General features: G+C 40.6%; 1 protein-coding gene across 1 annotated transcript in view; it reads right to left on the bottom strand.

The window, feature by feature from the left end:
* Positions 1 to 6,919: 6,919 nt before the first annotated feature.
* Positions 6,920 to 12,014, bottom strand: part of CA5B (carbonic anhydrase 5B) — a 46,906-nt gene continuing 41,811 nt past the window's right edge. Inside the window, exon 8 of the mRNA XM_004612260.2 lies at positions 6,920 to 10,574. Within this exon, the coding sequence (XP_004612317.1) occupies positions 10,395 to 10,574 (180 nt within the window). The 3' untranslated portion in view covers positions 6,920 to 10,394. The remainder of the gene's footprint in view (positions 10,575 to 12,014) is intronic.

Below are 12,014 nucleotides of genomic sequence, written 5' to 3'. Positions count from 1 at the left end.
CCCGAGAGCCGAGCGGAAGAGGCGGGGTTAAGGGGGCGGAGCTGCGCGTGCGCAGAGCGGCGGGGCCGCTGTGAGCTTCCGCCGGAGCGAACCAAAGACAGAGCAGGGAGTTCCCGAAGGCGGCTACTCTTCCAAAACCCCGCACAAGTCAGCATCTCCTCCAGAAAACAGCCGTCCGAGGTTTGTTCCACGCTGTGAAAATGATTCTTCCCGTCTAACGCTCCCTGATGCTTTGTTACCACCTCCCCCATGTCATAATAGAGTCACACCCCTCCTACTTCTCATTCACCCACAAACCCTCAGCCACGCCCCCTGGGCCGCCCAGTTTCCCAGCCAGTCTCCTCCCAGCGCCGCCTCCTTCCCACGTGCCTCCCACCCCGGCAAAGCTGGTCCCACCCATTTCCGCTCACACTTGCTGCCGCTTAGGCTCGGGATCTCGACCCCTGGAGTGGCAAACTTGCGTCTGTGGGATTTACACGCTAAACTCCGCTTCCGTGGGATTGACACCCCAGTGGAAGACAGGCAGGCAGCAATCCGTCAATTATATGGCACTAAAGCAGCAAGCAAAGCGGCTGTAGGGGAGGGGGGAAAGGATTATTGTGAAGACACACTAAGTATATGGGACACTGTAAGATGTTTTCAATGCTAGGGAAATACGGTGCTAAGAAATATAGCACAGGGGCCAGAGCAATAGCACAGCGAGTAGGGTGTTTGCCTTGCACACAGCTGGCCAGGGTTCGATCCCCAACAATCCCATTTGGTCCCCCGAGCACTGACAGGGGTGATTCCTGAGTGCAGAGTCAGGAGTAACCTCTGAGCAATGTTGAGTGTGACCCAAAAAGCAAAAACACAAAATAAAAAAAAAAACTTGACAACTACTAATCTTTAAAAAAAAAACAAAAAAGGAGGGGGGCTGGAGTGATAGCACAGCGGGTAGGGCGTTTGCCTTGCACGTGGCCGACCTGGGTTGGATTCCCAGCATCCCATACGGTCCCCCAGCACCGCCAGGAGTAATTCCTGAGTGCAGAGCCAGGAGTACCCCTGTGCAATGCCGGGTGTGACCAAAAAAAAAAATATATATATATATATATGTGTGTGTGTGTGTGTATACATATATATGTGTATATATATATATATATATATCACAGGAAACTAAGATGACTTATCGTTAGCCAGTCAGGGATTCAAGAAACGCTTTGTGAAGCCTATAGGCTTTGGGGGAAAATGGGGATGGGATTGTAGCTAAGTGAGCTTAAGTCACCGAGAGGCAAAACAATACGGAATCTGTCAGAAATCCCCAGATTTGTGATTGTAGAATTTAAGACACAGTTTCCAGGGCCAGGCGTGGGCTGGAGCTGAGGAATCTTCAGTAGGCTCCGTGGGCAATAGGGAACCATTGAAACTTTTTAAGCAGAGACCGGTTCTGGTATATTTTCAAAGTAGGTCGATTACTCTGGTTTGCGATTTAAAAGATGAGAAGAGGAAACATCACAGTCTTATAAATGGTGAAGGGTCCAAGAGATACTACAGGCTCCTTAAGGCACCCGCCTTGCATGTGGCAACCATATTAGGTCCCTGGCACCATGGAGGCCCTCCCCACTGCCGCCCCAGTATAGCTGGGTGCAGCCCTGGAGGCCCCTCAGAGAACATCCGGGTGTGGGCCTGGAGCCCCCCACCACCACCATAGGGTATCCATCTAGGCTGCTGTCTTCATAGGTAAAATCCACCAAGGTAGAGATTATGTGAGCCAGACTCTTAAGGTTTCTTGCAGAAACATTTAGGGGAAAAGCATCCTGTGAACTCCCCTGGCTAGATCATTGAAAGATCAGTGCTCACTGCTCCAAAGGACTTTGCAGACTTAGCAGCATTTCTGCCCTAGCTTTATGCCAGCCACCAGATAAAAGCCTTGCTAAAAGAAATTGAGTTTAATATTTCTTAATGGCTTTCTGTGTTCTGTATGAGCTAATTTATAAAACTCTGTGTATATTGCTTCTTCCTTTCCTGAGGGCAGAGCATCTCCTATGATCTCTCGTGCCCTTCTAGACTTACATCTTTATCTTATAACTCACTGTCTCCATGTTGTTCTTTAATATTTGCACATTCAATCTTCTCTGACAAGGGTGGCAATCTCTGTTTTATCTCTGTTCTCTCTTCTATCGCCGAGCACCACTGGAGTGGCCTAGATAATCCCCAGCATAGCGGGACCTGAGCAGCAACGTATCCTTTGGCCGCAGTGTGATACTAAAGACCAGATTACTGAAAATCACAGAGACTCTCTGTGCACTAGTTGAAAGCCACCCTCCTCCAATGAGAAGTGATAATTTTAGTGGGTATTGACAATAGGGATCGAGAAAGTAGGAATCAGCCCTGCAAATAAGACAACTGTGGGGTATACATATGAGGCCAGTGACAAGAACAACAAAGTGTCTCCCAAGGAAGCAGTTGCACAATGATGAACAGCTCTGCCTGTTAAACGATGGAATAACTCCCCTGGCTTGGCTTGGCTCCTCTCTCCCAAAGTAAAATTCCAGAGACAGCCAATTATTAAACTGCTTCTGCTTCTACACTAATACCTTGCCTGTTCCCTCTAATGGACATACCACCAAGTTTATTTTGTCCATCTCCATGTGTCAGTAATTAGGGTTATAGAGTTCAGAGTCGGATGGTCTATTGGAAACTCAAGCATCACTCTCTGATCTCCAGTAAATTATGGTATTTTCTAGTCCTTAACTTTCTCATCTGTCGAAAGTCAAGATGGGAGTCTCTAAACGTATGCTGTATGTTGGCATGGTGATTAGCAATTGTGTTCCCAAAACATAATTGTGTCATCATCATTAGCATCATTCTGGGTGTCAAAACTTCCCAAGCTCTTAAAGAGTAGGTTAAGAATTTGCCCTTTTTGTGCTGTCAGATTATTCCACTCTAGTTTCTAACGCCTGTCACACTCTAATGCATTTTGTTGCCTTCACAAGGGTTGCACAAAATCTGAAATCCTTAAAAGAATGTTTAGCAATTAGAGCCCTAAACTAGAGAATATCCTCAGTGGCTGAAATATAGCTATGCAAATCAGGTTTGCTGGTTCCTGTGAGCCAGACTGAGAATTGCTGTCATTAAGGAGGCATCAGTATTTGAACTGTAATATTTCTTGAGAATTACACAAAACTTGCACACCAGATTATTAAGTGACACTATCATCGTGGATAATAGACCTCATTTTAAGTTATATTTTATTTAATTTAATAAATTTAGATTTTGTCTGGGGGCTATCCACTGGCTACTCCCAGTAATGCAAAACATGTGCTCTAGTACTTTAACTTATCTCCTCAGCCCCTATTTTATTTTATTATGGTCCAGAAATGAATTTAGATCTCCTTTTATAGTAATTAGAGATTTATCTTCAACCATTAACAACTGAATTCATTGCGATGAACAAGCTGAAATTGTTCAAGTTAATTTTATTATGGATATTACTCTGAAAGCCAGTTTCATTTCTTAATGATAGGTACCATCATTTGAAGCTGATAATTTATAAGGTACAAAGAAAGTATGTAGAACTGGAGAGATAATACAGAGATTACGGTGCTTACTTTGCAATGGTCAGCACCATATATGATCCTCAATCACTACCAGAAGTGATCCTGAACAGAGTCAGGAGTAAGCCCTAAGCACTGCTGGGTGTGCCCCTCCCCCAACCAAATGATAGTAATAACTAAAAATATAATATGAAGATAACCTACTATGAGACAACAATAAGTAGAACAAAAGTGTCCCCCTTGGGATGAAGCATTTATTCCAAGAAGTGCTCAGGACCCTTGTGGACACTTTCAGAGATACTTGGCCAAATGAGCCAGACAGTTGAATGCTTTGGACCCAGTGGTGCTAAGGATCATGAGGGCACATAAAGAAGGGCTCAGGGGCCCCCAGGATTACGTCCAGCAGTGGTCAGGGGGGGCATGCAGTGCCAGGGATCAAATTCAGGGCTTACACATATCTTATATGAGTTCCAGAACCTTTATATATCTCTCTAACCCTAACAAAGATATCTTTATTCTAAAACACATTTTGTATTTTCTGGTGCCTGGAATACATCATCTACTTATTTTAGAATATATATATCCATATATATTTCAGTTCTCGCCAGTGGTGAATTTGCCTAAATTTTAGTTTTATATTGTCAATAGAAAATAGTTAACTTTGAAAGTTAAAGATAAAAGCTTACTTACATGATTTACATAATGTAATAAATAATGTTGTTCCCAAATTGGACCCATCCATATAAAATGACTACAGAAGGATCCATAAATACATTTTTCATTTTTTGCAAACCTAAGGAAGAGCAAGGAAATTGCCAGATTTGGACTCTTCCAATTAACCAGCTTTTTTCTTGTTCTGGTAGTAAACAGTAGTAGGGTTCATTCAATGACCAATGCAGAAATTTTCAGAAAATATTTTTTTATTTTTCATTTATCATCATCAGTCTCCGAATTTATTATTATCTCAGAGTCCCTATTATCTCAGTTCTTCCTGTAAAAATTAAAGTAAATAATTGATGTGGCTCTTGCTCTTCTGTTATCTCTTTCCTTCTAAAAGCTTATCCCATGGATGGTTTCTGGACTAAAACCAGACCCACATCATCATTTAAACTAAATATTTAGCTTATAAATCCTATAGTGAGGCTAAGCTTTCATTGGATCCTGGGATGGGTGGTGGCTTTCTCTCATTGAGGACACAGCAAAGGTTCAGAGAGCTTGTCCAATGGACCAATTTTGAAATTCTTGGTATTTTTTTCTTGCAAATATGCAAGATTTACAGTGGGTGGTCTCAAGTCATCTCCAACACTCAGTGATATGCCAAGGACTTCATATACTTTTTATATTACAGTGATTAAAAATAGCAAGACTAAGTTATTATATAATACATATTAATATTAAATGCATACAAATTGATGTATGTAAAGTTGATTTACAATTTTCTTTCAAGGTCCATAGAGCTAATGTAGTGAAGTGGGAGGGCATGCTTTACATGTAGGAGGCCTAGGTTCAGTCTCTGGCACCATATGATTCCGTGAGCTAGTCAGGAGCAACTCCTGAGCACAGAGTCAGGAGTATCTCCTGAAAACCAACAAATAATAATTTTTTAAAGGTGTTTCTTTTCAAGACAAGAACTATCCAGTGATACTTCTTTGGTTATTTGTTTGTTTGTTTGTTTGGGGGTCACATCTATCAGTGCTCAGAGCTTATATCGGCTTTGCACTTCTGGTGGCTCTTCGGACCCACCATATATGGTTCCAGAGACTCAACCCAGATCGGCCATATGCAAGATAAGCACCCTACCCGTTATATTATCACTCTGGCCCACAGTGATATTTCTTATTACTGGATATTCTGTGTGTCTAACGATAAGCTCACAGCAACAAAAATATTGGTAGTTTGAGAAGGAACGATTTCTGCACTCAGGATTTAAACCAATGCACCAGTTATGAAGAGTAGTGGAATTAGAAAAGCAGGAGTCAACATTTACATACAGATAAGTGTCTTATTTCCCCTTAGTGCCCTGTAAACAATAGCACTTTATTCATCAAAAGTTTGGATGCTGGAAGTCTACTAGTAGATGGTGACAGATGATGTGGCTGATGAGGACCTCCTTCCTGGTTCATAGATGGTTGGCCATCTTCTTGTATCCACAAGGTGAAAGTGGTAAGACAGCTCTCTTGTGTTTCAAATTTTATAAAGGTATTAATTCCATCATAAGGCTCCACTATCAAGACCTCCCCCTCCCCCCGGGCCAGAGTGATAGTACATTAGGTAGGGCATTTGCCTTGCATGTGTTTCACCTGGGTTCGATCCCTGGCATCCCATATGGTCCCCCAAACAATGCCAGGAGTAATTCCTGAGGGCAGAGCTCAGTAACCCCTGAGCATCACTGGGTGTGACACAAAAAGCCAAAAAGATGACCCCCCCACAAAAGCCCAACTCCCAATACTATCACATTGGTTTCAAGGAATGAATTTTAGTGGGATATAAGCATATATAATTATCTCATAAATGATACTAGTAGTTCATCTAAGTATCTAGCAAAAATAGAGCTGATTTGCTTAGGTAAATGATGGCCAATTTTGATTAATACATGTTTTCCTTTTTTGTGGTCTTTGGGCCACACCCATCAGGGCTTACTCCTGGCTCTGCACTCAGGGATCACTCCTGGCAAGGCTCAGGGGACTATATGGGGTGCTGGGAATCAAACCCAGGTCAGCTGCATGAATGGCAAAGAAACACTCTACCCCCTGTGCCACTTTGGCTCTGGTCAATACATTTTTACAAGAAAGAATTTAACAAACAAAATTGAACAAAAAATTAAGTAGAGTATTTATCAAGTAAAGAATGTTGATTCTTCTAGTGATGCAGGAAGATCCCTACAGTGATCGTAATTCTATATGTTTGCTAATATGTGCTCCCCCGCCCCCAGTGAGCAAGGGAAAGACATCTTACTAAACTTTTTGAAAAGTGGATGCCAGTGGGGTTCGTGCCCCATTCAATCAGCTTAATTAGTGGCTGAACAAATAGCAGTACTCCTACATTATTCAAAAAAGTGGATGCCTGGTTTTAGAATAATCAACTTGACCCTCACCCACATATTCGTGGGACAGGAGAAAGTGGATAGTAGCTTGCTTATGCATCATATCTGCAAGACTGCACATGGATTCAAAAGAAAGAGGCAAGCTGAGGAGAAGGTGCCTTTTCCATTTTTACCACTCTAGTATATTCCCCTATGACTTTTGTTGTCACTCTCTGGTGTACATATAAAAGGATTTCTTGATAATTTTACAGTATCTCATTTAAAATGACTAATAGGAAGAAAAAGTCATCCAATATTTGATAATATTATAAAGAAATGGTCTATTAATCTAGTTTTATTTAATGAAGATGAGCAGCAATTTTATTTTTTTAAATTTTTATTAGTAAATCACTGTGGGGTACAGTTACAAACTTATGAACTTTCATGTTTGTATTTGGTTTACATCCCTCCAAGATGAGCAGCAATTTTGATATAAAAATCTTTCTAATATCCTTTCACATATTTCAAGCCCATTTCCCCTTCGTGTCTAGAAAAGATACAAGCAAAATACCTTTGGGGGCCAGAGAGGCAATCACTTGCCTTGTATGTAGGCAAACCAGTTTGTTCCCTGATGCCACATATGGTCCTCTGAGCTCTGCCAGGGGTCACTTCTGAGCACAGAGATAGGAAGTCTCTGAGCACCACTGGGCACACTCCCAATTCCCTGCATAAAAACACCTGAGAAGTCATAAAAGGTTTCTCTGGAGCAAGGAAAGCCTCTTCAACAGTGATGCTAGGAAAACTGAACAGCTACGTGCAAAAAAAGATGAGCTCAGACATCTTTCTAATGCCATGCACAGTCAGATCAAAATAGATTATACACCCCAATATCAGACAAAAAAATCCATAAGATACATAGAGGAAAATTTAGGCAGAACCTTCCATGACATTGAAGCTAAAGGCATCTTCAAAGATGAAACACCACTGAGCAAGCAATATACCGCAGGGGCCCAAAAACAAAGTTCAGTAAAGCCATCTGCATGTCAGTGTTCATTGCGGCAATAGCCAGAATGTGGGAAAATATGAAGCATGATTTGCTTATACATAGATGAACATGGAGAGTATCTTGTTGAGTGAAATGAGTCAGAGGGATAGGGACAAACATAGAATGATTGCACTTATTTGTGGAAAACATAGTATTAGACTAACACCCAAAGACAGTAGAAACGAGGGCCAGGAGGACTAGCACCTGGCTGGAAGTTTGCCACAAGTGTGGAGGGCAGGGGAGTTAGAACAGAGAAGGGAGCACTGTGACAATGATAGTTGGAATTGAAAACTGTGGACAAGAACAAGGAGATAACCTTTCCTGTGTTGCAAACCATAATGGCCAAAAGGAAAGAGAGAGAGAGAGAGAGAGAGAGAGAGAGAGAGAGAGAGAGAGAGAGAGAGAGAGAGAGAGAAGAAAAGTTCCTGCCACAGAGGCAGGCTGGGGGTTCGGGGTGGGAGGAAATGAATGTACACTGATTGGAACACTGTATGACTGAAACCCAATCATAAACAACTTTATAACTGTATCTCACGGTGATTCAATAAAAAATAAAAATAAATGAATCAATCGGAAGGTTTCTTGCTAGGGTGTTATCAGTAGCCAGAGAATTCACACACCATTTAGTTCACCGTATGACCAAGGTATCGAGGAACCCCCCCCCCAAGGCATTTTCCACAACATCTGCATAACTGATAAACAAGAATAAATCAGGCAGACCAGGACAGTAGGTGAGAGGGAATGAGGCAATGTTAATAATGACATCCTAACATGGGTGACAGTAAGTCAGAAGTGCCAATTGGAAAACAACCTGTAAATATATCCTGGGCATCTCTAAGGCACAAGGAAAACTCAGGTGGTCTTTGCACAGACTCGCTCTGGTTTGGAAGACTCATTGCAATGAATAGACCCTGTACTGGCACTCGAGGCTGTCAGGGGTGTAGAAGGGAAAACCTAAGTGCCCTGGGAAACAGCCTATCTTATGTGCTTACCATTTCAAAAATTACTGTGATTTGATCAATTATGCAGAGTTAACATAAACTTCTTGCGCACATTTATCTTTTTGAAATAATTTTATTCACTGGGAACACTGGTGGAGGGAAGGGGATCATTGATGGTGGGACTGGTGTTGGAACGAACATTGTATGCCTAAAACAACTCTATCATGAACAACTTTGCAAATCACAGTGCCTTCATACAAAATAATAATTTTATTCATTTCCGAGGGCATATATGCACTCCATTTCCAGAGATATCATGAACTCTAAAAGCAAATGCCTCCCCATACCCCCATTTTTAGAGCATATACCCTCCAAACTTACCCATACAAGTCTAACCCTATCTTTCTTTATCCTGAAATTATTATTAATATCTAATTGTGGTAAAATGCACTATAGGGCTCCCCCTCAATCTGAAAGCAAAATGTTTGGGTATTGTTTGGTAAGTTATTTAGAGATCTGAGAACACCATTAGAATTAATTTATCTGAAAAAATTTCTACTGTTCTTAGACCCAACAAATAATCTACCAAATCATATCAAATATAACATTATACTTTAAGAGAGAAGAGAAAATCTGTAACACAAAATTTACCATCTTAACTCTCTCCAGTGTATAGTTCAGTAGTGTTAAGTACATTCTTCCAACTCTAGCTTGCTAGGAAACTAGCATATTAATGACAGAAATACTAACCAGTAGTTAATACAGTGCTAAGCCTGAACATAACTTTATAGGCAATTAGAATCATTCCAAGTTACTGTAAGCAAGGGCACCAGTGGCATGTATTTTTCAGAATGTGAGACTCTCCAGATTTTAGCTTAATCTGACAAGTATTTCTCCTTGTCACTGTGGAAAAATTCTTCATAAATCTCTGCCTAAATTGGGAGATTGATATTAATCACTTGCCTAACACAGAATCTCAACTAACGAAATAAAATTAAGTTCAGAAAATTTTAAAGGGATGGCAAGATAAGTCTGTGTGTGGAAAATACAAAACAGTATACAAATAATGCAAAATAGTGCTATATATTATAGACTAATATATGTAGTCTTGATTTTTTTCTCTAAATATATTATTAAAATTTTTAAGGTGCAGGCACTTCAAGCATTTTCTTTAAAAATATTCTGTATATGCTTTCAATTTTATCTGTCCTTTAAATAAAATGTCGAACCTTAAGAGATGCAAAAGTATTTTTCATATATAAGTAAATCTTTATTTTCCTAGGACTATAAAATACTTTTGCAGTATCGTAAATTTGTAGTAACTAAATAAACATATCCTATACTAGTACTGACAACTAAAGATCAGAGCAAATATGCTCATTGAAGAAGCCTTATAAAAGAAGCCATATTTATATTTTGAAATACAATATACCTAAAGCCATAAGCAATGCTGAGCCAGGAATTACCAGTCTAAGCCCAGGACTATTTCAGAAAGACTTGCACTGGAGATGGTCAGTCTGTGTCTTATCAGTTGTGAACTATTTTGGTCATCGCCCCTACTTACAACTATATTAAACCACTGACTGAAAAGATAGGTCAAGATATGCCGGAAAAAAAGAAATAGATTGTCATAAGAGAAAGCAGTGTTGTTTGCTGGTATTTCAGCGTTAAACATCAGTATCAAAAAAGGTAAGAATTTGTTTATCAGTAGCTTTTTCTCAGGCCAAAGGAACACTGACAGATCAAGAAATGCCCACCTACAAGTTAGGATTTTTTGCAGGTGTCTAGACTAGCAGAGTTAATATTTTGTAGCTTGTACACATTAAAACAAAATACCACCTAGACATGGACATCTAGCGGGTCACTTGGCTGGTTGAGGGCGTGGGCTTGGCTTGTATATTCAGCACATAATCGTGGCGGAAGGAAGAGCGAACCGTTCGATTCATCAGTGGCTGCAGAGGGCGGAAGTTGTCCACCATTCTTTGCTCTTTCTCTCCCTTGGAAGTGAAAAGTAGGGTCCGAAACTGCTCAAGCTAGAAATAGAAACAGGAAGCATAAGTAACTGCAGTGGAAAAACAATTTTACTTCATTAATAAATAACTTTCATCTTTACAACTCTGGAACACTGGCTGAAATTGGACATGGAAGAACTTATGGGTAGGAATGCTATACTGCTGGACAGCGATCCAGATGAGCATGTGCTTATGGGTGTGTTAGGGGCGGGGGAGAACAGAGGCAGTGGTGAAGCCTGCAGCAACACTAGGATTCTGGAGACCACCCCGAGCACTGGTTCTTGTTTGTGTGTGTATGTGTGTGTGTGTGTAAGAGAGAGAGAGAGAGAGAAATAGAGAGAGAACCTGTCCCCCACCTATTAGCCACTTTCAAATGATAAATTCTTCGATTTTCAGGGACGTCATCTTTATATGGGAAAAAAATAGCCAGCTATAGGATAACAAAAAAAGGCTATAGCCATAGTACCAAGATTTAAAAAAACTATTTAATGTAAACAACATAGTCCTGCTTTCTCACTGCACCTATCCTTGCGAGCAAGGCAGTGCATGTGTATACCTTAACCTGGCAGTGTGATGATGCCCATGATAGCGTTCTCTGTGTTGTTCAATAGAACAGTGTCATGTATAGCTACTGAAATGTGTCCTTGAGATGTGGCCAGTGGAACTAAAGAACTGAATTTTTATTGAATTTTCGTGAATTTTTATTGAAATGGAAATGGTCATGCGTACCTAGTGGCTAACAGAATGGACAGCGCAGCTCAACAGAAATGGAGCAAGCCAAAATGCAGCACTTGTTCTTACAACGTGGTAACAGCATTAATCAATACCCCATAGCTTTCTGAGCAACCATGTTATGGGCACTTGACTTTGACAACTGAAAATCTATTCACAGTTTTTCCTCACTGAGTCAGGCACCCTGGAGAGGACAGCCTGATCCAAGTAGGCAAGCAGGTAAAGATGTATTTGGAGCAAAGACTTTGGGTGAGCGGGGTTAAAGAGGCAGGCCTGTGAGTTGATGCAAGTACTGAACACAGTGCATATTCAAACATGCAGTTATACATACATACCTTTGTTAATGAAGAATGTGTCTGAGTAGTCCAAGTTGATTATTATTCGGTTCATTGCAATAGAAGTAGCCCAAGTATCAATAATAAATTACATTAGATCTATGTAATGGACTAGTACATAGCCATTAAAATGATATTAAAGATAATATTTATTACCTATAAAATAGTCCATACACCCTGGAGTGACAAGAGTAGGGAAATGGGATGAATGGAATCATTCCATTTGACTAAAAAAAGATGACAGACCTTTATCTATTGTACGGTTTAAGGAGTGCTCAGGGCTGATTCCTGGCTCTGTACTCAGGAATCATTCTTGGTCCTGCTGAGGGACCATATGCAGTGTCAGGGATTAAATTGGGGTTAAGGCAAGTAACTTAATCCCTGCACTATCTCT

Source organism: Sorex araneus, chromosome X (assembly GCF_027595985.1).
Source record: "Sorex araneus isolate mSorAra2 chromosome X, mSorAra2.pri, whole genome shotgun sequence".
Taxonomy (NCBI): domain Eukaryota; kingdom Metazoa; phylum Chordata; class Mammalia; order Eulipotyphla; family Soricidae; genus Sorex; species Sorex araneus.
Note: the sequence above shows the minus strand (reverse complement) of the source record. Positions and strands in the feature narration are given on the sequence as shown.